Source organism: Mchenga conophoros, linkage group LG8 (genome assembly GCF_057382185.1).
Source record: "Mchenga conophoros isolate Kocher_MC1m ecotype Shallow Benthic linkage group LG8, M_conophoros_male_GT1.1, whole genome shotgun sequence".
Taxonomy (NCBI): domain Eukaryota; kingdom Metazoa; phylum Chordata; class Actinopteri; order Cichliformes; family Cichlidae; genus Mchenga; species Mchenga conophoros.
In genome coordinates, this window is record NC_140533.1 from 19,489,310 (window position 1) to 19,517,084 (window position 27,775).

Sequence of the window (27,775 nt, forward strand, 5' to 3'; positions counted from 1 at the left end):
TTGATTTCAGTAGCACAGCTCAATGGATGGCAAACAACTTATGGCTGCACGCCACTGCCCAACCACCTGAATATTCCTGCGTGGAGGAGGCAGACGTGCCAGCTTACAACAGATCCAAGAAATTAGCCTAAGTATAAAATGTGTTTTTTTTACAGTGTTTTTAAGAAAACACCTCAGCCTTTCCCCTTCAAGCTTAGAAAAATCTATCAGCATAAAATATATTTTGTATTTTGTTGTTCTGACCCTTCAAATTAATTACAAATCAATTCATCATTTATACCTCTGCTTTTCATTGCCCTACAATAATAGAGAAATAAAGCTGCACAGTGCCCTCCAGTGGGCAAACTACACAATGTCGATTAAGACTTCTGGCTCTAATTTAACTAACAGTATAGATAACCACTCTCATTCTTAATGACGTGTAGCACAAAACAAAATGCAATCGAAGGGAAAAGTGGGCCTGATTACACCCTTTGAAGGTCTGCAATTGGCTTGATGTCTGTTTCACACTGGTGATTTTACAGGCCACTGTGCAGGTGAATGAAAACTGAAATATTTTTTTTTTTAAATCTTCACCAGAGAAGCTATATAGTCACATGAGCCCCCTAGCATGCCTTTTAAGTTTAACGGTAGATTATTATTAACCTTTATTATGTTTTTTTTGCATAGTATTGAGCAAAACGAAAACATTTCAGATTTAGATGACTGAAAAGTCGCTTTAATATACCTCAATCTTACCTCAGTTAAATCCAGGTATTTGATCATATCAAAGTACTGTATGTCCACGCTGAATAATACTTTATAATCCGGTTAACTGTGCCCTCTAAATCGTCATTGCCTATTTTCTTTATCAGGTAATTCGGGTCTGTGTTAAATCCCCGACGGGATATTTTCTGCCAGACTATTCTGAAAGAGGACAGCAATGTTGCTACATCCATATAAAGCTGGGCTGTCATGAATCAACTCTATCTCACTGTGTTTGTTGGAAAGAGGGAGGGAAGGCAGGAGGGTGGAGCCACCTGAAACCGTAGTACCTTTACAGTTAATAACAGATGCAAAAATTCTCAAATATTCTACATGTCATTTAAATCAAAACTTCAGCATTATACCAAAATCAATGCTGCAACACTGTGGACAACTCATACAGTACATGACATGCAACATACTGTGGTGAAGTGGTGAGCCACAAATACACTTCAATGTGAACAACGGGTGAAGCGGGCGTCTCGACTTAAGTCCCAGCATTTATGTGATGGAGGATTTTAAGCGGGAATAAGTAATGAGAGGGATTTTTACCAAACCACCAAGGATGAAGAAGACCATAAACAGGCGGCCCAGGGTGGTTTTTGCATACACGTCTCCATAGCCAACAGTGGACATTGTAACCATGAGTAAGTAGACACATTCCCAGTAGGAAAGTGCCTGGGAATTTTGGAAGTTTTCCCAAGGATCCCCTGAGTTTTCCACCTGGAACAAAGGTCAGAATTTACACAACGACCACGGAAACACACAGGTCTTTGATGAAGCAGTAAATAATTACTGATAATAGGCATCCAGTTGCTACACAGCACCACCACATTTTCACCTAACTTACCAAATGAATGAACCCTGCTGCAGTTAGCCATGTGCTTATGAAGATTGAACACAGGTTCACCAGCTTAATCGAGTTGCTATGTTAGAAAGAGCCAGACAACAGAAGATGAAGTATTAACTGTAGCTGTTACACCGGGATAAGAAGCCAAACTGGAAGCCCTAGCTCACACAAAAATTCAGTCTATGCTTTAAAACACATTATAAGTCTGAGAGTGAAATCAGAATTAAGGTTCAACCTGAACTATTAGAATATGCAACATGGGAGATTTAAGCTCTTAAAACTGTAGCTCCTACTTGAATTTATAGCTTGTACTTTTTCTTGTGTTGTGGTTAGCCATGCTATTCTTGTTACATATGGCTTTGCAAAAATAAAAATAAAAAAAATCCAAGCAGGCTCCAGGATATTTTCATCATATACAGCTGAAAGTTAAGCCTAATGTCAGTGTAAACAAATGCATTATAAAAGAGTCTGTTATCTTTAATGCGTACTATAATCAGGATTTATTAAGTATTGCAGTGTATATGTTATTGCAGTGCTGTCCCTGTTTGACTTCTATCCACTTCTTTGTCTGTTCTGTCAAGTGAGAGGATTATTCTAAAGCATGTCGATATACTCAAAGCTCTTTCTGACGTGACATCTGTGCAAAACTCTTTAATTCTAAGCAGAAGGGGCACAGCAGCAATCTCTTTTGTTCACGACTGCATGATATGGTACGGTGATATAGTTCAGTGTGCACAATACACAAATACACTTGATGTCAGCGTTTGCCAAATGAAACCTTGTGTTTATTTTGCTGTCAAAATAAAACTACATTCTTTCTTCGCGTGACGCAAAAGGCAGATGAAAAACAAACTGTCAGCTGTATGAACAAAAAAGAAGAAAAAGCATCAATAAACTTACCTTGTCTTTAGTATATTCAAAAACTGTAAAATTTCTGAGAACTGTATCAATCTTAAGGCCCTTAAAAACCTCAAACCTGTGAGAAAATAAACATAAAACACTGATTAGCAACAAGTCAGGCATCGTGAATGATATCTGATCGTCATTTAACAACCATACCTTTCATACTTTCATCCATGTTTACAAGCTTCATTGGATTCATATTGACAAAAAGTAAAGTCCAACAGATCGACAGGTACTAAGCACTTACGATATTAAAAGAAAATATTTGAAATATTTGTGGGGAAATAAAGCATAATAAAAAACACAAAACAAGCTCGGCATCCCAGATCTTCATCAACTCATAACACTGTGTTTTAATCTCAAGAGCCCCGCTCTGCACCGGCATCTACCTGATACGTGCGTCATTCCCAGTGGATAAAACTGAACGTGGACGAGATGAAAACCTGGATTAGAGTAAAGACAGGTGGATGCTGCCACGCCAAATTGAATGAGTAAACAGATGTGATGTCAAATCCTAAATTTGAGGGTATTTATTTGTTGGGAGAAAAAAATGGAGCCGGTGCACGCTGCCAACAGTCCAAGGACGGCAGAACACCAACAAACGCCAGCATGAGCTCCTGCTCATAATCACCACTTGGCTGTATTCACATTCAGGTTAAATGACGACCGTGTCATCGCGTGTTTAATGCCGTTACTGTCGATAAGCTCAGATGATCTGCCACAAAATCACATCTGATAAAGTCAAATATTTGCGCTACGCTTCATCGCCGCACTGCAGCAAACAGCCTGCTAAAGGGCGCCTCATATCTGAGCTTGAAATCTAAATGATTCATAGAACTCACTCATTTTGGGAAAGAAAAGCTGCACTATTCACAGTGTTTGAGCTGCATAAAAAATTAAACGCCACCTCAGCCAAGAGAGAGCAATCAAGTTAAATCCGTATCCCTCTGCATTAATTGGGATGATAAATTCTCCTGCTGGAGTGGATTTGTGTGAATGCCAAGTGACACAAATCAAAGACATTACAGGCAATCATTCAGTTAGAGAAAATAAAAATAAATCATCTTTTTTTTTTCTTTTTTATAACAACTAACTGTGTTATGCCGTGCCAAGCGAGTGTTTGCCAGATGCAGAGCATAGCACAGAGCAAATTTTGAACATGCTCCAGCTGACCCACAGCATCCAACACAGGGCTTTAGAAAGAGATTCCCCTCCGCTCTCACGTCCTGAGGATCTTACCCCAGTAGGAGATTACATGGAAGCATGCACCGAAGCTGTAGCAAATGCTGTCCTGGTCCTCTTTATCAATCACCTGGCCGTGGCCCATCCTCACCCTGTAGCCATTCTGGAAGAGCTCCCCGGTGGATTTTTTCCGTCTTCTTGTACTAGAAACCTTCTGGGAGTGTGTGCCTCCATCAGGCCCCCTGTACACTAACATCTTAGTAGGAATCATGTCTAGAAATTGGGTGAAAGTCTTCAGCTTTAGTCCGAAATCTACTTCACATCCACGTCTTCACTGTTCTTCGTCTGCCTTACCAAATATTTCACATGAAAAATTTTTTTAAAATCTCCTCCAGAATATAAAAAAATTAAAAAATCCACAAAAACAGTCAGGTGCTTTCATGTTTCATATTTGCACCCGACGGGCTGGCGTCAAAAACAGGTCTTTTTTTCGAAGAAGTATTTTGATCTGATTTACCTCGGACCTTCACAGTATCCTCGTGGCGAGCTTAAAGCAAACCCTTTTCCCATCAGGATATTAGAGTGTAAGCTCCTTTAGGAATCATCCAGGGAAAGGAAGAGGCCAGACAGCAAGTCTGTCCATCAGCTGGCTTCACAATGTAGCCTACATCTCATCCCAATAACACGGCAACTGCTGCTGACAAACCAAATTTCATTCTCTAATCTTGGAAAGGCACAGAATGTATTGTAGTCTCACATTTAGAGCAGGAAACAAGATGTCATGTGAACAGTAAAGCTGTGTAGGGAAAAATGAAAAGCTTTGGCAATCACTGTTGTGTTTTACTATGGATTTAGTGCTTCAACAATAATCCCTAAATTAATCGTAGCTGATGTAATAGCTGTTATTGTAGTTATACAAAAAAAAAAATAAAAAATCACCGTACAGAAAAAATACATGAACTGAAGTTCATTCATTCATCCTTTTAGTGCATTTCAGAAGACTGGGCAGTTCAATTAAAGGACTCGTTTTAATATTCAAGTGATATTAAGAGTAATCTGAAGAGAACTAACTGAGAAAAGAGTGAAATTTTAAAAAGAGGGTTTTTTTCAGGTCCTGTAATTATCTGAAATGTATCTGGGCTCTTCAACCTCTTTATTTATTTAACACATATCACAAATATTTAAATTCGGTTACACTGGTGCACATCGGTGCAGTTAGAAAGGTACATAAAAGAATAACAGCTGTAAAAAATAATCTGGGCTCATTTTACTACTTCAGGACTTCATTGTTCTTACTAATTCATGACTCAGATATCAGTCCACGAAGTGTTGCAAAGAGACGTGAGTGAAGGCGCCAAAAGCCAAAAACACTTGGAACCACAGATCAGTAAACTAAACATGCAAAATATGACATTTTTCTATGAGCAAAGATGCATTGTCAACTTACACTCACCAGCCACTTTTTTAGGTACACCTGTTCAACTGCTTGTCAATGCAAATATATGATTAGCCAATCACATGGCAGAGTGCTTCAAAGTAATAAAAAGACCAAGATATGCAGAAAAGCATCTGTGGACAAACTCTGAAGCAGATGGGCTCCCACAGGAGAAGACCACACCAGATTCCACTCCTCGGCTAAGTTGTTTTTGTGGGGAATATTATCTTCACATACTGTGGGCCCCTTAGTAGCAACTGAGTATTATTTAAATGCCATGGCCCACCTGAGTATTGATGGTGATGATATTCATTACTTTATGACCATAGTGTAACCGTATCCTCATGGCTGCTTCCAGCAGGATAACATGCCATGTCACAAAGCTCAAATCATCTCAAACAACAACAGAGCACCTTTGCTATGTGGTGGTATAGGAGATTGTGGATGTGCAGTTGACAAATCTGCAGCAATTCCATGATGCTGTCATGTCACTATGGAACAAAATCTCTAAAGCATTTTTCCAACAGCTTGTTCAACCTATGCCACAAAGAATTAAGGGAGTTCTAAAGCAAAACAGGACCGAACCCAGTGCTAGTAAGGTGTACCTAATAAACTGTCCAGTGACTGCATACGAAGCATAAAAACCCAGAACCAAAAACTATTATCTTTTCAGCTGCTGCAGTTTGTTTCTGCGTGAAATATCTGAAGGCATATTCTCCGTAACATCCAAAATGTGTGTCATGCTCGCACCCCGAAGCCTGTCATGCATCAATGAGCTTGTTAATGTGCGATAATATTGGTGCAAACTGGATGTATTTGTGTCAAAGCGTTCAGACAGCAGGACCGGCAGATTGGCAGTTCAGCTAAGCACTCAGTGAAATTTGGACTTTCGAATGGAAGAGGCAATTCGACAGCAGCTGAGCCGGATGCGACCTCATCACTTGTTTGACCTCAGTTTAGCCACACACTAAATCCTCCATGACCAACTGCACCGACCATACTAAAAGAGATTAAGATGCTTTCCATTGAAAAAGAAAGAAAGAAAAGAAACAACAATACATTTTTATGCTTGGAGTTAAGAGCGATCAGCAGAAATCCTTTTTTTAATCAGTAAAATTAAATAGACCTCTCTATTCTATAAGTGTCCCAGTGAGCCAGCATGGGCAGGATGACACCCTCAAAACTAAAGCAGGTAAATGGAATAATTTAGTATGAATTACCAACAATTTTATTATTTACAGCTCTGCTTTTAATTCGCAAACCATGCCCGAATGTTTTTTTTCTAAACCCTCGACAGTAGCCTACGAGTACAATATTAAAAACTAATATCCAGCATACAGGCTGCGCATGTGTAATTTCATTCTCTAGACAGCCTTCTATCTCCTGCCCATGCACCTGATGTGTGACAGGAAGCTCTCTGTTTTGGCTTGTATGAAATACAGTGAAATGAGTCACGCGGGGCTGAGCGAACAACAAAAGCAACAACACCTACACAAACAGTAACAGCGGAACAACGGGGTGCTAACCATAATAACCGAATCTCAGTGCTGCTCACGCTGTTTGACAATTTAGAAAATGCAGCCTTAACCGAACAAACCTATGTACATAGGCAGATTCTCAGAAGGCTACTGTTGGCTATATGAGTACTGACAAGAGAAATGTTGTCATATAATGTAAACTATTAGAGGTGTATCAAAATATATGTTGATATTATGACCATGATTTGAGTCGTTTGCTAATCTGAGCTTCTTAGACATAAAGATATTAGAAGCGATCGACTAATAATAAAACAAACTGTGTGTCCGAACCACAATATCGCTCTAACATTATGTGGATAATAGTGATTTAATCACTGTGACATGGCTGTTGTGTTTCTTGACGACAAGCAGACATATTTGTTGTGTTAGTAAGCCTTAGACTGCTATGATAGATGGAAAACCAACGCTGAAACTGAACAGAAGTGTTCCTACGGTGTCATTCTGCTCTGCTACGTGGATGAATGACTTTTACATCATCTCTAAAGAAATATTCTTCTCTTTTGATGCACTGTCCATAAATGCTAACTCAGTGCCAAAAGCAAAGCAACAACCAGTCTGCACACATTGTGAAATTTTGCAGATTAAATAATCCAACAAAAACACAGAAATTGGACCAGACATCAAGTACAAGTACAAATACCATTAAGGAGTTGATGAATAACACAATAACTATATGTAAATGTATATAACACTATAGACAGTCTACAACATGTATAAACAAAATAACAATCTGATATCCAAAAGACAGCCGATCAGCTAAAATGCAAGCTATACTCCCATGTGTCCACCAGATGGCAGCAGCAACCAGCATCAATACATTCTACTGTTTCCTGTTTTGACACCGCAAGTCACAATAAATCTGCTCAGTGAAAATGCACAGGCACATTATTGAAGTGTAGTAATCAGGCTGTTCTACTGACTTAAGAGGGCAGGAGTGTTTCTTGCTGAAAGCATAGCTGCTGTTGGTTATATGGAAGGTTTGTTCTTCAACCCCTCAACTTAATCCCCTAATTTCTCACAGACCTCTCCGAGTGATGAGCTTCAGACATTTAGAAGATTGACTTGTATTCTTGCGCTCAAGCCCCCAACAAAGCCTGTTACCTTTTTTTATCCTTTCGTGTACTTTTCAGCCACACCGTGATTTCATTTGAGTGTTATTAACGGTGCCGTAGAGAGCTCTGCTGGAGAGGTGAAGGGTATGTGAATGACAACTGCAGTATAAAGCCTGCTAAGCACAAGACCGGGCCAAAGACATGGACTCAAGTGGCACACCTTTTCAGTCATACAACATTTGATCCTACGTTAAAGCAAGCCAGCATGAGTTCAGTGAACAAAGATAACAAAGCGTTTGAGTCATTATTGCTAATCAACTTACATGCTGTGCTGTACCAGAGGTTTTTGAAAATGATGCACAATTCCATCATGATAGTGAGAATCGTATTCTTCATGCACGTCATGCAATGTGTCAGCTTGAAGTTAATTTCATGACAAAAGCATCAAACTTATATGGCTAACAATAGGGGCGCACCAATGTCTGTCTTTGCAGCTTTAGTGATGTGCTGAGATTATCTGGTGTGCAAACGACAGCTGTTAGACTTGTTAAATCCACCAGGGGGCACTGCAGGCCGCTGGTAAATAAATGCTCATTGATTCACTGCCAGTAAAGAGAGCCTTCTTACCAAGCCAGCTCCTGTTCAGGTACACTGACACAAACACTGGAGGAACGGTGAAGAAGTCCACCACAGAGTTCACCTCCAGCCAGAACCACAGCTTGTCATTGGCAGCAATAAACTGCGAATACAAAGAGTAGAGTAAAAATTTTAAAAAGAGAGAAATTTGCTACTTTCAAATGAAAACACAAGAGAAAAATCACAGAGGAAAATTCATAAATCTTCCCTTAACGCTTTCCCCAATAAGGACGTAATCACGACTTCTTCTTTACCCTTATTGACAAGTTTTGACACCTTAATATATATCAGCAAAGATGTGGTTTGATGACCATTAGAATAGGTTCCTGGGTTTTTCCCAGGGTAGCTCCAGTTAAGCTGTATAGGCAAAGATCACCCTCACTAACTTCTGATGCACGCACAGTCAGTTTGTTCTGGAAGCAAACATGACACAAACTGCTCAGTTTGGAAAAGAGAAACAAGGGCTACATCTAGTAGGCGTCCAAGGGGGAAAGAGTTAACTGAGATGGGGACTCTGAGTTCTACTTACACGGAGGCCAAAGTAGAGCAAGAAGAAGACGTTGAATGCCATGTCAATCTGCAACGTGAAGTCTTTGTAGAAGTTCTGACAGGACTCGATGGGACTGTTAGACAGAGACAAAAACAAAAGATGCTCATGTCCAAAGGCAGGTACTGACAATGGAGTGTGAAAACACAAGGTCATTTCTTTGAAATCAAAATGTTTCATGAAAAATAAAACATAAAAGATGCATTCTTCTTTTCCTGAAAATGCATTTTTAAGATTTCCAAAAAGAAGAGAAAAATAAGTGCTCAAAAAAGTGCAATAGTAAGTGTTTTCCAATGTTTTTTTCTGTTGAGAAAGGGCATGCATTTATTGTCACACAAGCAGTAACTTGTTGCTGTACCTGATTAACCCTTAAATAACTGCAAAGCAATGTATCTGAAGAATATGTTGAATTCCCAGAGCAATATTTCACATTGAAACGGTGCTCCGTTCCCATGAGTCTTGCATTTCCCATCTCATATGCAAACATTTCGCATAAATATTAGATCAAACATGATGGAAATGCAGAGGCAAAGCAGTAGTTTAAGGGTTAAATGCATGCAGGGTTCATGTCTCTTTTTTTTGTTTAATGAAATCAAGCAGCCATAGCAAATGCTAGCAATGTAGTGAAGTCTCACCCTTAATAAGCTTGTATCTGGCACAAAGAATTCAAATAAAGAGAAATAATTAACCAAGTAAATGTAAATGTAATAGGTTAGTATGATTGCGTACCAATATTCATGTCCTGAAAGTGAAAAAAAAAGAAGCCTTAATTATTATTACTAACACCTAAAATGAAAACACAGGCTTAGTGCACATTTAAAATAGAACAAGACTGAGAAACAGTAAGCAGTTAAAGCATTAACTGATTAATAAATGTTTTAATGAACAGCTGATCATTTATGTAAACAGTGACTGTTAGTTGTGTTAAAGTGGGAATCTGCACTGTAGTAATGAATCGGTTAGTCAATCTAGAGCAAGTTCATGTACGACAATTTTGCTGCTTTTAGACACAGATGAACACTTTTGATTTTTAGACCATTCATCATACAAATCATATTTGTCTATCTAAGCCCAAAGAACTTTTTTATTATGATTTTTGATTATTTTTGATTTTATCCACAAAATTGGCTGATAAACTTTTGGGGTTTTTTCCTGCAAGCAGAGACTGCACGTAGAGATCTTTTGAATCACATTAGCTCCAAGCAGGTATCTCTCATGGATTTAGCTTGTTGGCTCTCTTTACCTGCAGGGCCCCTACACTTGAATTCACAAGCTTCGCTAATGCACACTGCTCAGCAGCTGCAGTTCTCCCCTGTGCTGTTTAATACCACTCGGATTAAAGCAAATTGCTTTTGTTACGTGAAAAAAAAAAAAACAACTAATAGCCTCCCTGTGATAAAACACTATCCCTGTGGAGTACACAAAGTGATTATTTTTTTGAACCAATCCGATACAGAGCAGTGACTCCCATTTGATCTTTAGCTTTAGCATCACTGATGTGATGATGACTGATAGTCGTCAGGTTTCATCCCAGTTCTATTCGAGGATCTATTCTCTAAACGTTAGCTATATAGAGGCTTCATTATAGTTCTGTTAAATTTTAACGCTTAATTTTTTTTTACAACCTTCAACGACTCTCTAAGATATTTAGTAATTCTAATTAAAATAAGACTTAGTAAACCTAGAATGGTTTACATCCTCAGTGTACAACAATACAGTACTTAATGTCTGCATTGCTCTTTTTATGTATTCAAAATTTACAGAGAAGGTGGTGAAAAATAAAATCCTAACTCATCTTCTCCATGGCATCTCTAAGAATAGCCCATGCTGGATGGTTCTGCCCTCGTTCACCGTAATGACACATCGGTCCAGTAAATCCCCATCATTGCAGGATGACAGACCACACACAGGCAGATCTGCAGAGCTAAATAATTGAGTTCCAGCAGGCCTGGTTTGGAAGATGTCTAGGAGTGTTATGGATCATGAAACAGTCCCTGCCCACAGCAGATCTGGTCTCTCCCACCTTCATTCAATTCAGGCTCAGATCAATCAAGATGGACCAGCTCGCATGTAACTGGGTTAATGCTGTCTGATGATACTGTATGTGCATATATTTTGCAAAGTAAAGGAATATTTTCATACAAATTCTGAGAATATTTAAGACTTATTGTTTCTACCAGCTCAAAAAGGCTCAAAAGTAGAGCTAAGAGGAGATTCTGGATGTATACATAACCACTTGTTTCAAATCCAACATCATTTCTTTTTGTCAGTGTTAATGTTCTCTTCACAAGTGGTGAAAAAAATCAGCTACTGCCTGTTAAAGGTAACTCTGGGTTTTGCTTTGTCACATGTACTGTATATAAAAGATGGACGTAGATTCCAGGTCTAAAAAAGCCAAGTCAGTGTTCAGGTGCACAGGCCTCAGTCACGCAGTCACCCGGCCGGCAACCACATAGTATCCACTGGGTGCTACAGGGAAATGTGTATTCCTCAACAGGTTTGCGAGCTAGTTAAAATCAGTCTAAGATGGTGATGCATCAAAGACCTCCTTCTGATTGCTTTGGTTGCTAACAGATTGGCATAGTTTCCCATAGTCTGCATGGAAGATGTCCACTTGTCTGCAAACACTCACTAATTATCCACGAACTCTAGTGAAGCTTGAAAAATTGCGACACAAACCTACAAGTTGTGCCGTACCACTGAAACCAACATGTTTCAAAAAGTACAGCTTTGATTTTCAAAGTTTTTCTGTTTCCAGTTTGTGTTGCACTTTTACGGTTTTACAAAAACTTAGCGATTAGTTGCAGAGTGTTTTCAGATAAGTCTGCATCTTCTATGCAAACTATGTGTGATGTCAGTACCTCAATGTCATAAACAATCACGAGAAGGCTTTTGGTGCAGCATCCTTTGATTGCAATTCAGTTTCATCACTGGTAACCACTGGCAACTTTTATTTGGGAAACACACATTTTTCCCTAGTGAACAGTGGTTGCAAGGTGGTTGCCAACTGGTCTCTAGGGCTATGTGACTGGGACTTGGATTTGCATTCTTTCTAATAAATTCATCATTAAAGAGCCTGTTGGTGAGTTTATGGTGTGAACTGAATAAAAAAAGGTTGTCCATTTTGTAAATATAGTCAAAAAGGAGGAAAAGCAGGATATGATTTGACAGCACGATAGCTATGCCCATCTTCTATATACAGTCTAAGTTTGTTAGCTGTATATGAAGTCTAGAATCTTTGAGTGTTTAAAGTCATTATTGAAATAAACAACCAAACTATTTAAAACTAAGAAGATAAAATGAAAACATGTAATAGTTTGTTAGTATGGGACATCTCTCCAGCTGATCAGGTGATCCAGACTTAAAAATGACAGTTACATAGAACCATGACGTCCACAGTAAGACAAAACTCAAGATTTATGAATTAGAGCTCCATGTACAGACCTAAACCTCCTCTGTGCAGCTCACAGCTCTTCTCTGAATATAAGTGGGTCTGCTATGTTGACATCTCTCTCCATGTCACTTTAAGTTAGGTCAGCCTGTCCATCATATAACAGCCTCAGCAAGGCTTGCACTAATTACAGGAAAGGCTATATCTGTTACAGTCTGCTGCCACTTGCGAGAGAGCAGCTAACTGGCTGCTCTTTGGCTCCAAGTAGTGAAAAAATGGTGTCTGAATAATAGAAAGACCTGGATAATACTGACTGAAAACTCAGGCAGAGAGCCTCATTGAACTAATATGGATATAAGTCAGCAAGCAGGTGCTAGGGCATCAGTCCTTCTACATTTAACAATGTCTCTTCTTATGCATGATGAGTTTAAAGAGAGAGGGGTTGAACGTCATCCTCCATCAGGTGAAAAGGCACTCAGAGACACTACAGGCAAGTTCTGAGAACAGGAGGCCACAGATGGCATCGGTAAGGATGTAACTCTATCTGAGCTTGTCCAGATAATGAAATGAGATCATGCTTGCAAACCACATCAGAGCAAGCCAAGCCCTCAGCTGTACGTCTTCTTATGCAATAACAAATAAGCTGAACGTGTGCCTGCAGGAGGCTGATTATATGAGTTTACAGCTCATTTTCCCTTCTCTGCTTTAACATTACTCCCAGTGGAGACTCACTGTGGGCTTGATAGAAGCTTTTATCCTGGCATGTTTTACCCCACTTTCTTAATGACACTGTGTCCAAACACCACAAGGCCGCAGTAACAGTATACTGCCTCACATGTAGCTTAAAGAGCCTCCCGCTTCCTCTAGTCTGATTACCGATGGCGATTGTTTTGAACAGGAAATTTTGGACTTTCCTGCCTCTTTGAAAGTCTGATCCTTTCATTACAGAGATTAAGCAAATTTCATCTGTGAGCTCTAGCTGGTCGTCAGCGGAGATCGCAAAGGAGGACCGGAGCAGTTTACCTGGAAAATGATTGGATTAAACAACAAACAAGCAAAAAATAGCAAGCCCGTGTTCTAAATGCCATATAACCATGACAAAGCACTCAGTGGTATTAAGGCTACCTTACATGAACTTCACATTCATGTGTCTGCACTACTACAAATAGAACTACAATAGATTTTAGCAATTTAGACTGTAATGTAACAGAAACATCAGCAGCGTTATTACTACACTTTATATTCATTTCCCTGGAACTAAACTGCGGTTCTTTGTAAAGTGAATTAAGCTAATTCAAACCTGACTGACTTTTTCTAATTGCACTGCGCTCCCCTACAAATTTTCCACCATTAGCTAGTTGGATCAGACGTTAAACAGTCATTAACCTGCTCCAAAGTCAACATAATGTCTGACAGCACCAGTTTGTACCCATATGCGAGTGACGCGGGTATTTCTCAGGTGAATTCACAGCTGGTGAGTGACCATTACATGTCCTGCCTTCTGCACACTACACCGAGGAGTGCTTCCAGAAGGAAGGATGAGGCTGGCAACAAGACGACTTCAGACGGTGACCTGAAAATTTCCTGGAGCTCATGACTGAAAACAGGTTTTGAGGCCAAGGACAGCAAAACTGAAGAACAAACTTCTGATATCAGTTTCATTAATCCATCTACAGACATGCTCTGATTGGTAGAGCTGCTATGAGGTTACATTTCCATGAAGACTGTGTCTAGCTATGAGGTTACTGATCTTAAAGTGAGTCATATCAGTTAAACTCTCAAAAACCTGTGAGCTACAGGGGAAAAGAAAAAATTACAGAGTAAGTTTAAAGCTAATTACTTACTCAGAGGAATCTATGAAGTATATCACAAGGGCTCCGATGCTGAGTGCAAAAACGAGCACCACCTGCAGAGAATGGGAAAAAATATATATTTTTACTTTAAGTTGAAGTGGTACAGTACAGTATATACACATGCACACTGGACTAGACAGCAGTTTTTTAATCTTTAAGATGTATTGGTAAATGGACACGAGCCACATTTGTCTCTAATTATTTCATTTATTTCACTATTTTAACTGATTTAACAACTTTTAGAAAATGAGAAAAACAACTGGATTAGGTTGAAATACGATGACATATTAGCAAGCTTAAAAAAAATCAAATACATTTAAAAACTGTACAGTTTACACCATATGGATATTTGTCTTTGCCCAACAAAGAAAAAACAAAAATCCCCAAATGTTTCTTTTTTGGTCACAGCTTCACCATAAACTGATCATCATCTGGGTTTCAGAGTCATGTCAAAACAAACCGAAAATATCTCCCGATTGTTTAATTCCACGACATCAGAAAACCCTGAAACGCAGCATGTACGTAACAAATGTTTTACATAGCAAATATTAGATGGCTATTAATCAGCAGACCTTGATGCATCTTGCCAGCCTGTTATTATTGTGTTATATAAACCAAAAAGAAAGAGTCACAGTGTCACAAACAGACTACAGTGTTACTGTATATCTGACAGCATAAATAAATACGCAAGAGCTTCCCTCATCATGTAAATTGGCAGTGGAGGTGTGGGCGAAGTGACAGAACGTGGCTTCAGCTTTCGGAGATGCAGCTGAGCCTGAAGCTTCGACGTTGACAGTGAAGCAGCACGATAATAAAAACCAGGGTGTCGCTTTTACTCTGTTCACGTTGCCTTCTTCTGCAGGGAGAAGACACTGATGAATAGATCCAAGTCTGGAAGTGACCAATAGAATCCCAGGCCAGGAGGGAAGCAGGTTGCGGGGCAATAAATATGACTGTCAGTGATGGTGAGCCGCCAGCTCTGCCACGGAGTGAGCTTAGGTGAAACTTAATCACTTCTGCCAGCCCCACAGGAGTTATAACAACAGCATATCTAGTGATGGAGAAACCAAGATTCAGCTGATCCACCTTCGTTTCAGTCTACCCGTGTTCTCACCTGACAAAACTACTAACAGTGAAAACCAGGGAGTACTCCTTGTATTTGTCCAACCAAAAAAGGCAGCTGAAGATGATCAGAAATACGGGCCAGAAGATAAAAACCTCTAAAATCTCTAACTACAGCACATTTAAAAAAAAAAAGGAAAGTAGGCTAAAAAGCAGATAAACCAGTTTATACATCTTACATTTTGCAATGCAGCTGTTGCACAATCAGTTTTCTGCCATTTGGGATGGGGAAGACCTAGATTTTTAATCCTTTAAACATAATGTTAATGCTACAGCATCATCAATTGACATTTATAAGTCAAAAAGCACAGCAGCTTATTAAAACCGTTGTGAAACAAGTGTCCTAATTTTCCCTTTTACAGCCAGCGCTAATGTAGACGAGGGCGCGACCCCGAGAGACACAAATAAGAACAGAAAGGTTTCTGCCAGACAGCAGAACAAATGTTCTACATCCCGAAATACACTAGCAGGTTATCTGCAAGCCTACCTGGCTTTCATCTATTTAGAAATGACACAATGGCCATCCTGAACAAGAAACCAATGGGCATGCATAATGAATGAACCCCGGTTAATTCATTTCCATGATGTGAAATTGTCTTGTCAACCTGCAACCACTGATGGCTCTGTAATGACAAAAAGCACCCGCATGCATTTTTAATCATCCCCTCTTCTTTCAAAGCCAGGAAATCTCTTTATGCCTCTGACTGTCCCAGTTTAGAAACTGGAAACAATGTTACTGCAACCCTAGAAATGCTAATCCCAACAGAAGACGACGACTCAGCAACAGCAGTAAATAACACACTCGGGCCGTTACAATGACTGGGCAGTCATGACTCAGTTTGTCAATGAAGCGACATCAGGCAGTGCCAGCGTTCATCATTCATCTCTGTCATCCCATAATGATGCATCGCATCTGTATATTCAGCCTCCCTCGGATGTTTGCTGGCAGATGGCTCCACCCACAAGGGGGCACAGAGCTCACAGAGAGGACTGACCACTCCTGCATGATAACCAAGGGAGCTGCCAAGATATACTCAACTCAAATTTGCATTTATTTTTTGACAACATACTCTTACTTAATGCCAGCGTAGACTGCACGTCAAGAAGAAATTTGCATTAAAAGAAATCTTTTCCCCAGAAATTTAAACAACTGTTCACTGCCAGGATGAAAAACTTTGCATCTTTACGGGCAGGTTTCAAGTCATGAGACAAGTCACTGGAGGCAAATCCAAGAACTTTTGAATTTAAAAATGATCCTTTTTAAATCAGCATTTTGTTACACAGCTGAAAGGAAGCACTTTTGATCTCTTGGTGTTAGATTTTTCAGTCGGGTCTTCATGTTGCACTTGATGACGCACAGATATATTATCTAAACATTGTCCTCGGTGACTATTATCGGCCTATTTTCAAATGAGATGACATTCACCGCTGTCACTGGTTGATATTTATTCACTGAGTCGCATCAGCTGTAAATGGTTACATTGTCAGAGACGGTATGATGAACGGGCAGCACGGTGTTACGGCTACAACCAGCTGGAGCCTTCCTGTGTGAAGTCTGCGCGTTCTCTCCGTGCTTCAGTGGTTTCTCTCTGGGTGCAGTCCAAAGAAGTGGGTGGGTTATGCTAATTAGCCAACCTAAATTAGCCGTAGGTGTGAATGTGGGCATGAATAGTTATTAGTCTACGTGTTGTCCAGGGTGTACCCCACCTTTCACACTACGACAGCAGGAATAGACTCCAGTGCCCCCACAGCTACCTTGGATTGAATCAGCAGAGTGTAATGACTGTGATAAAGAGGTGGGAATCTTTAAACCTCTTACTTATTTAGTTTTTGAATACCTGGCATAAAAAGTGAATTAAAAAACATTAACCTTTGTGATAAATGTGTCTTTGGATAAGGTTTGGCTTTTGCGCTGTACCCATGACTAATGGTTATCAAGTGTTTCTTGATTTAAATGTGAAAAAGGTTTTAAGTAGGGTTGCTTTTAAGATTTTATCACTTGTATGTCTAAGGCTTTTAAGAAAAAATACTAAAACTTGGAATTTAATCTGAAAGAAAACTCACAAGAGAAAGCTTAACTATCTGTGAAGCAATCTGCATAAATAATTGACCAATTCAATAAGAGATAAATAGATAGAAAAGAACAAATTTAATTTTTGACTCCAATATCATCAGTGATGCTGTGTATGGTGTGCAGGGCTGCAGAGTGCACAAGCAGGTCTCAAGCCTTCAGAAGGCAACCTGCAAACATCAAAAAACCCACTCATTCTCCTCCACTCTTCCTGAAGTGTGACTCACCATCATCATGTACATACGAGAGCCAGCATCTAACATAAAAACTTCTATTTTAATAATAGTTAAACGTTGTAAAAATTGGTAAAAGGAAATGAAAGAGGTGAAGACTGACAGTAGCAGTTTGATGAGAATCCGATAAATTTATTTTTCCCCATAAATACCTTTTTCAAATAAAGGATCTGGATCTTTTGAATGCTCATTAAGATTTTTGTTGGGGAAGAAATGTGCTAATTCTGCAATAGAAGTCTCTCTTCCCCCGATAGGAGAGGGAGAACCAGTAACCAGTTTGCCCCACGTTCTCTTAAAGCGTGTAGTAAATATAGGATCTTGATAAACAGTAGATGCATTGAGAGTTGGGTACGGCACTGCTTAATCCCATTTGTTCATGGGAGCAGAAATCTCTGACCTAATGTTCCTTATGGATGACTGTCCCACAGCAGCTTCAACCACCACACGGTGATGCTTTCCAAAATAAAATGACCTAAGGACTACCCCGGGATACTCCAGCCAGCCCATCTGTCTGACCTCAAATGCTACATTGATTCATGAGGTATCTCGTGTATACCACAAAAATACAGAAACGCACAAGAGAGACTGAATAAGTTGATGTGCTATCATTGAGCTGAAAAGTATTTGTAATCCACAAGGTAAGATAACTTTAAACTTCAGATTCGTTTTTTTAAAGGACAAAGTACAAAATTTAAATTGCTGCAGTCTCATATATATAAATATATATTTATATTTTTTTACTTCACTGAAAACTGATTCGGGATTTCTGTCTGAGATGGGAAAATACAGAGTTTCTGTAGTTTTAGAGCAGCTGTAAACGTCTGTGAGATCGGCCTTGGTCTGTGAACAATGCTGTAGAGTCTTTATGACTGTTCTCAATAACTACGCTTCATCCTTTTCCCGAGGTGATAACAGCAAATTAGCATGTTTACAACAACAGCTGTAAACGTGATTGAGTGCAGCCTTGACAAACACAGACAACGGATGAACATCTTAGACATTTGCAGTGTCATTGCTGACACGGTGCTGTTTCAATGGGCAGCGCATGCAGTAGGAAAACCCAAGATTAGAGAGATGTTATAACTGGCCACCTGATTGATGATCAACTCGTAGCTGTAAATGATTTCTGAGTAATGTTTGTACCCAGCAACAGTTTAGAAACCACGGCCACATCTGCAGTTTTAGTTCTATCTTGTATTTTCATTACAGCAAGTAGCTGATATGTTCTATCTTCTATTAAGGACATCTTTGTTATTGCTGAATCTGGTTGAAATGGCCATTTGAATAGTCTAGAGGTGACACTGCAAATGGGAAGGGAAAATAAACTCTTACAACAACAATAATAAACCGAATAATACGCGAAATCACCCTAAATCTGCTGTACGTGTTCATCACTAACAGACTAATAAAAAGGTTTTATTAGTATTTTAGTGATTTACAATTAAAATTTTGTCAATGAGTAGTTATAACTTTCCGAGCATCAGCAGACACAATTAAATATATTTAAATTTTGTTGCCAGGCTGTTAACTGCTGTTTTATTTTTTTAGGTTCTAGGACACACACACACACACACACTTCAGCAGTCTTAATGTCACATTCATCATTCTGGCAATATTGATTTAAACTTTAATTGTTTAAAGAAATAAAGCATTTCAATACCAATATAGTCAAAGTGTAGTTAAAGTAAACACCCACGTGTGTAATACAATATGCACTACTGCAAATAGCAAGCTTCTTTTGGTTTAGAGCAATGGGGTCGTCACAGTAGATGGATTTTTATATAGGATGCCCTTTCAGGTGCAAACATCCCAGGAATTTATCTCTTTTCCCGGTCTCGAACCATGGCTCCTTAGAGTGTAAGGCCAAATTGTTACCACAAATATTGACTTTAAAAAATAATAAACTTAAAAAATATTTTTGACTTCAGAAAACAGATAGCAATGCTTAATAAGAGCAAAAACGCCTTATTAAAAAAATGTAAGAAAGTCTGACAGCTGTGTGGAGCTCTGCACTTCTGATCCTGTGTAACAAATGATTTATTACAACAGTAACGTTTGTACGTCTCTGTCAAATGAACACTGCACGAATGCCATAACTGCAAACCCCTTTGAAACCCTACACTGTAACCTACGCTACAACCTCACATGCACCTCCTTGGAAATATGTAAAACATGTCGCCTCAACGCCGCCTGCAATCATTGTGAAAAGGTCAATTGACTTTTTATTTGGAATTTATCAGTGAGAGAATAACAAACACGACATCAATATAAGCAACGATAACCATAGCCTCAACATACGGACTCACAGATTTCAGCACATTCCTGAATGCAGACTGTTGAAATGATCGCAATGGACATAAACAAATTTACAAAAACTGGAAAAATATGTTTTTTTGCCAAAAAATGAAGATTGGGGATACAAAAGGTGAAATTGGTTCTATGTATTGTTTTTATTTGGCACTGCTTTTAAAACACTGGGCTACAACCACAAGGTAATAAACACATTAACAATGACATAGGTGTAGGTTAAGTCATAGGCTGTGCAAAGATTCATCGCAGAGGTCTACATTGACCACTAAACTGTGACCAATGGGAGCTCAACTGTCTTAGTTTTACAAAATTAGACTGTGATTTACCACAAGCTCCTGATCCCTGTTCTCTCTGTGTGTGTCATGAACAGCAAAGCTCAGTAGATTTAGCCTCCACTGTGATGCCATCTCCGTAAATGTGGACAATTCTCATTTGGAGATGCACACCATGTATCTTATTAATCTTATCCATATAAAATGCATTTTCCATAATGACCATTAGAACCACTGTACATCGATAAAAATACTTCTCCTAACTTAGGCATGCTATTTTTAGGGGAAGCATGAGAGCATGTGAATGCAGGAAAAGGCACGCTACACCTCAGAAGCATGAGAGTTGGAAAACCAATCACAATCAAATAGGCGATACCTGTGATCAAAAGGTTTTATTTTTTCCCTTTTTTTTTTTTTCATTCATGCTCTTCAACCCCACTAACAGACATGAACCAAGGTATGCTTCATTGAGGTACGAAGCAAATCATGGACTTAGAGAATCTTTACGCCTGTACACAGCAAGGATGATCTGCTCATAAATAGAATACTTTCCATCAACCCATCAAAATAGTTCCTAAATAAGAAAAAGTCACCTCTACCTGGAAATAATGCATATAAAAGAATCACAGATAGGGCCTTGAAGAGACAACTCTGCACTTGTATTCACTGCCTATGCCTGCACGTGCCCCATGCTTGTGGTGACAGGCAAAAACACAACATGCATACTGATGTGGTCTTGGATAGTGCTCCTGAAGCCCAGCACCCTCCTCTAGCATGATCTTAATATAACCTATCCAGCATGTGTTTCATAAACAGTCCACTGCCCCATCTGCCTGAATTTATGATGAAACTGTTTAACCTCCAAGGACCTGGCATCCACATATGTGGACATCGCATTTTGGGTTATTTAGACCAAAATACTCAATTTTGCTCTACAAGGGCCTGATATCCACTTACGAGGACATTATACTGCTTCTGTTCTATCGAAATTTTAAAAAAATATCCTCATATGTGGCTCTCATTTTTCTTAAAAACAAAAATAAGTTAAAAAAAAAAAAAAAAAAAATCAGGTAATTCTTTGTTTTTACATTCATCAGGCCCCAATCATCCCAAATATCAAAGAGGAATTAAAAATGCATGCTGTGGAAGAGTTCGGGTCTTAGGAGGTTAAATTACAGCAGTGGAAGAAAGTCGCTCTCCTGTGTTTTGTGTCACTCAAGCAGGAAACCCACATTTGGACTGTAACATTTTGACAGCATCCTAACCATTAACGACATAAGAGTCTACAATCTTCCATTATGCGCAATGCGTTGTTAATTTTCATATTACTCAGTCCCTTTTTTTAAAGATTTTCTCTCAAATAATAAGAACTTGATTACATTCAGTTTTCAATTTGAAGAAATAATGAAGACAAAGTGAAGCCTGAGTGGGCTGCCTTCATTAGCGTCAACACTGTCGGTCACTTCATTCGCAGTAATGTGCCGAGATATGCGCAGCATCACATCTAATTGAAAACCTGAATCCTGCGTTTGGCATAAGGTTGTGACAAGAAAACAATCGGATTTATATAACGGGTTAAAGCCACTGACGACATCAGCAGAAGGATGCTGCACAGATGATCCCCAGACGCCTGTGTGGGGTAAGAAATTAGCTCATCATGTGTCATTCTGATCATGCCTTGAGCTTTGTCAGTCCGGTGATTCATGACTAAGGCAAGGCTCAAGGACACAGAGCTGGACAGGTTCAGTGTCCTGAGATCAGTGGCTCTGCCAAAGGTATTCTTCCCCCCTCTGGACTTGCTTATGACAGACTGATCAGTAGGAGCAAAATGACTAAAACATGGGGTTTTTGTCTCATAAGAGTATTTCAAATGTTCTAAAAAACAGGAAGGATGGTACATAAAACCACCTTGCTTAGTCTTTAGCATAAAAATTAAATACATTAAGTTAATTTTACTGTAGGTCATCTTCCCATCCAGAGATAAATACAACCCCTGGTGGTTTCTTCCTGTTGCTGTAAGTCCAGCTTATCTAACGTCAAATCACATTTAGCAACTTTGGCAACATTCTGTTGGAGAGAGAAGACACACTATGCTCCCTATGCTTTTTTTTCTCTTATCCTTCTTAATATCTCTCTCCAAATTACCTCGTTAGTGCAAAAACTGCCAAGCTGTGTTATCTTTTTCAATTTTTCATAGACTCACTGAAAGAAATCATGTTTTTTTGTAACAGGCTGCTAGTAACAAAGTGCCTAAAGATACAATTTAATGATTCATAGGCTGGTGTTAAGTACCTAGCAAGAAAACAACTAACATTTCCCCTGAAAGTAGATAGGTACAAGAACTGGAAATTAGTGAAAAAGCAGCCAAAGAAAAACATCTGGATAACGCCTGGATTACTATTACTCAAGACCACTTGGAGCCTATCCCAGCTGCCATAGGGCAAGAAACAGGTTACACTGGACAGGTCCCAGGGCCAACGCAGAGACAAACATCTATTCACACTCACATTCACACCTAAGGGCAATTTAGAATCACCACTTAACCAAATGCCTTTGGACTGTGGGAGGAAGCCGGAGTACCAGGAGAGAACCCACAAAGACACGGGGAGAACATGCAAACTCCATGATGGTGGAACCAAGCAAGAAAAATATGAAGAAACGAGAGCTAGCTCAAGACTTTTTCCACAGAACTGTATAAAAGAACGGAATACTAGAAAAAACAAAGCAAGAGGGATAAAGAAAAATAATCCAACTCACCAAGAAAAATGATGGTGCATGCAAATCCGGTACATGCAAACACATATTCCTCCACACTTTATACTGTGAAATTGTAAATTTACTGCTTAGCCATTGCAGAGCAATGAACGACTACACTTAACGCCTTGCTGTTGTAATGTACACCTCTGCCAACAAGTTGCAGTTTAAATCCACACCTGTCCAGACTCAATACATGTAGTAAAGATAGTCATTTATTAGATAGCCGCCACAGATTAAATGGTCTGCACGTATACACTGCAGTGTCTTTGAACCTTGGCATGACTTTCTCCTCCACCCATTCAAAGACACTCATCATATACCAGCTGGGGCTGTGCTGCCATGAAAGGCGCTTATCTGCTACTTGGAACAACTTGTGGTTCAGTGTCTTGCCCAAGAACACTTGGCATGTGGAGTGGCCAGGGATTAAACCACCAACCCTGCAATTTGTAGACAAGACAATCTAAGATTAGCGTCACCAATTCAGCATCTGACTAAATGTGAAATATGGTGTCAGTGTCTCCTTCTGTTCCTTACTTACGACACTGAATAAGAGCAGGGAAATTGACCTTTAAGATACTAAATCACTTCATAAGTTTAAGGCTTTCAATAGTTGTGAGATTTTTTTTTCTCCATAGTTTGCAGGTAAATGCTTTATTTATGGTAAAATACAAAAAAATGTGTTGCGTGGTTACAGTGACCCCAACCTTAGCTGCAATCTTACCGTTTGTGTTGGATCTCCTCCAGTGTGTTAAAAAAAAAGCAATCCTTCAGTTTGATATTCTTTTCAAGGAATTGTAGAAAGTTTCAGAGAGTCAAATTTGGTAAGAGGCCAAAAGCAGTAAATGAACATTTTGTTTAAGTAGCCAAAAAGGTCAGTGTTTTCAGTGTGCTTTGAGTTGACATAATAGCGACGGTTCAGATTGTTCCCTATGAATAATCTCCCTCAGATCCTTGGGACGGTACAGTAGAATCATGTCTACTCTGACAGTCCCACATGCTGTAGCAGTTTACAATTCAGAACTCAATGAATGTTGACAAAATGACAATCATGCTCCGGGTCTCAGTCCTGAACCTGACGGGTTGCCTTTGGGCTTGAAAACTGGGATTTTTGCAACAGCTAGATCACCAGTGATCAGTCTGTCATCGAGAGAAACTTGAGGTTCTTGTGGAGGGGATTGACCCTCCAATCCTGCAATTTGTAGACAATGCACTCTAAGATTAGTGTCCCCAACTATAAAGACACATCTCCTGGATGCACTGGTACGCATCTTCAGTGATGTATCCTAGGGTCATCAGGTGTTTCGGGTCTCACAACATCATACACCCTCGCCCAGGCGACCCAGCCGGGGGTGATCAGGCCCCGACTTGCGTACCAGTAGCTACCCACGGATCAGCCCTCTTAATCCACAGCCACCTTGTGGCTTTCTCTGCCGCTTCACTCACAGCCTGGATGGCCCTCTTCTTGGCTGCCCCAGCCACGCCCAGCCGGCCTAGAACTTTGCAGAGTGATCGTCCTGCAAAGCCCCTACAACCCACTTCTATGGGCTCATAGAAAGTCTTCCAGCCCCTTCCCCTGCACTCTTGCACTAGTTCCTGGTACTTTCCTCGTTTCCTTTCATTAGCCTCCTCAATCCGCTCTTCCCAGGGCACTGTGAGTTCCAGCATGATCAGCTGTTTTGAGGCCTCAGAAATAATTATCAAGTCTGGCCGGAGTGATGTTTCTGCAATGTTCTGAGGAAACTTTAGTTGTTTACCCAGGTCAGCCTGTAGCTGCCAATCAGAGGCTGTGTTGAGAAGGCCAGTTGTCAAATGTGGGCGCCCCTGGGGTTTCTCTCCAGCCTTAATAAAAGAGATTGCCTTCCTCGGAGCATGATGATGCTTGCTGATGCTGATTGCTGAGGCAATCTTTTCAGCAACTACTCTGAGCACCTGGTCGTGCCGCCAACGATACCGACCATCGGCCAGGGCCCTTGGGCAGCTGCTAAGGAGGTGTTCTAGAGTCCCTCTTCCAGAGCACAGGGGACAGGCAGGTGTCTCGCTCTTTCCCCACAAATGGAGGTTTGCTGGGCTTGGCAGAGTGTCGTATACTGCCTGCACTAGGAATCGGATCCGGTGGAAGTCTGCCTGCATGATGTTTGCCCAGGTGACCTTGCGCTGCAAGGTGCTCTCCCACCTTGTCCATGCTCCCTGCCGCTTAAGGCCTACAGCTCTGCTTACTCGCTCCTCCTCCACACCTGCTCGGACCTCTTCCTGGAGTAGCTGGTGTCTCTCCTTTCCCTGTGCCCTGCTGACCTGGGCCTTTGGGATGTACCCCAAGCCTGCTCCCCCTGTTGCTAAGACCCCCATTAGTGTTTTCTGCCTTAGGCGTGACTCCGCCACCTCAACTGCCTTCTCAGCCTTCCACTTTCTTCCTGTCCTTACCTCAATGCCTGCTGATGCCACCTTGCAGTCTTTAGAATCTCTGTACTGTAGGGCTTCTCGTGTGCGAGCCACCTTGAACTCTTCTGTGAGACCACTGAAGGGTAACTGCACGCTGTTGCTTGTCCCATACAAGGCAGCGCTGGTGAGACTGCGGGGAAGTCCCAGCCACTTACGAAGAAAGCCACTGATCTTTCTTTCAAGGGATTCCACAGTAGTTATTGGAACTGTATAGACAAGCAAGGGCCACAGGATTCGGGGCAGGATGGAATGCTGGTAGATCCAGGCTTTAAATCTTCCAGGCAAGCCGGACTTATCCACCTTAATAAGCCACGCTCCCAGCTCCTCATTTGCCTTCTGGATAGCAGTAGAGTCTTTCAGGCTGGAGTCAAAGAGTTTCCCCAAGCTCTTAACTGGTTGTTCCGTTATGGATGGAATAATGGTTCCTGAAATTGAGAACCGGAACTTGTCCGTCACCTTGCCCTTCTTCAGTACCATCGATCTTGACTTGGAAGGTTTAAAACTCATCCTTGCCCATGAGATGAGTCTCTCAAGACCTTGCAAGATCCACCTACACCCGGGAACTGATGATGTTGTAATGGTGAGGTCATCCATATAGGCTCTGATAGGGGGCTGACGAACACCTGACCTTGTTAACGGCCCTCTGCACTCCACCTCCGCAGCCTTTACCACCATGTTCATTGCCAGGGCAAAGAGCGTAACTGAGATGGTACAGCCTGTTATTATACCTTTTTGGAGTCGGTGCCAGTCTGAAGTAACTGCCCTAGAAGTGACCCTAAGCCTGAAATTGGCGTAATAGTCCAGGATTAGGTCCTTGATCTTGCTGGGGACGTGGTGGAGGTGCAAAGCATGCTCAACCAGTTTGTGTGGGATCGACCCATACGCATTAGTTAGGTCCAGCCACAATACAGCTAGGTCGCCTCTGTTCTCATGTGCTTCTCTTATAAGGTGTGTAACTACACCAGTGTGCTCTAGGCAACCAGGAACTCCTGGGATTCCCCCCTTCTGAACTGATGGATCAATGTAATTGTTTCTAAGGAGAAACTCGGTCAATCTCCGGGAGACAACGCTAAAAAACACCTTCCCCTCCACGCTCAATAGCGAGATACTCCGAAACTGGTTTATGTTTTTCGAATCCTCCTCTTTGGGAATCCAGACTCCCTCTGCGCACCTCCACTGATCAGCAACTCTCCCTCTCCGCCATATCACCTTTAAGATCTTCCACAGGTGGCGGAGCAGCTCTGGGCAGCGCTTATAGACAAGGTAGGGTCTATGGGACCTGGGGAGGATGCTGAGCGGGCTGCTTTGATGACCTCACACACCTCCTTCAAACTTGGCTCCGTCAACTTGAACTCTACTGATGGTGGGGCAGGGTTGATGAGAGCTTTGTTTGGTCCCAAGTCTTGTTCCCTCAATGGGTCACTCGTGGTCTCATGAAGGAAGTTATTCACCTCCTCTGCTGAGCACTCCAACTGCCCGCTTCGCTTGACCCCAAGCAATTGTTTGGAAAATCGAAAGGGATCAGCAATGAAAGCTGCACGTTTCCTGGCTCTCTCTCTTCCTCGCCTCCTGTGCCATTCTGCTCTACGGAGGGTAATCAGCTTCTTCCGCAAGATGTTATGCAGCTCCTCTAAAGCTTGCTTCTCCTCCGCATCAGCGTTCTTGAACTGCTTCTTAAGGCTCCTAAGCTCCTGGCGTAGTTGATGAATCTTCATGGCCCTGCGGTTCATGGTGTAAGGGGTCTTGTTGTTACACTTCTCGATCAGGCCGAACCTTTCTGAGGCGTAGCTGACTATGATGGTGGTCATTGTTTTAAGCCTGCTGTCGGCACCTCTTTTGGCCACAGCTTGTATGATGTTGGAGACATCCTCATCAAACTTCTGCCACTCGCTCTGGCTGCTGGCTGGGGGCCACTTAATCCGCTGTTGTGGAACTACACTGCTTGGATTGGAAGAGTCCTGTGCATGGAGGGACTGGGCTCTGTGGGGTGCCTCCTGGCCGGGCTCCTCCTGCGTCTCACCAGGTTCAGGACCTGTGCGTTGCACCTCACTCTGCCGCTCCAAACATTTCATTCTAGCCTGATGGACCTTTAGGCCACGCTGGTTCTTGCACAGCTTGCCGCAGATACATGTCTTACTCGTAGTCCTTTCCATTGCATTAGTCGTTAACCTTAAGTCCGTCCGATTGGAGACCTCATTCTCCCCCCCTCTCGGGGTCTCCTGGGGGTATCTTTCTTTAGGGTTTTCCATAGCTTTTTGGGTGCTTTCTCGCGAAAACTGCAGACCGGGATGCTAGCCCACCCTGCCCCTGGAGCCGTCTTTCCGAGCTGTCATCTGTCTCTCCAGTCGTCACCAACTCAGTATCTGAATGTGAACTATGGTCACAATGTCCCTTCTGTTCCTGAGCTATGGCATGCTGGAGCTATGGTGTAAACTGCTCG

At 41.0% G+C, this 27,775-nt stretch overlaps 1 protein-coding gene across 11 annotated transcripts in view; it reads right to left on the minus strand.

Moving 5' to 3' along the window:
* LOC146568621 (calcium-activated potassium channel subunit alpha-1a) overlaps positions 1–27,775 on the minus strand; it is a 104,744-nt gene that overhangs the window by 43,413 nt on the left and 33,556 nt on the right. For 10 of the 11 annotated variants that reach the window (XM_085284772.1, XM_085284768.1, XM_085284771.1 and 7 more), the window contains 6 exons: positions 14,123–14,184; positions 8,870–8,963; positions 8,332–8,443; positions 2,495–2,570; positions 1,595–1,670; positions 1,297–1,467 (listed from right to left, as the gene is read on the minus strand). In XM_085284772.1, the coding sequence (XP_085140898.1) occupies positions 1,297–1,467; positions 1,595–1,670; positions 2,495–2,570; positions 8,332–8,443; positions 8,870–8,963; positions 14,123–14,184 (591 nt within the window). The other variant, XM_085284780.1, reaches the window with a different exon arrangement.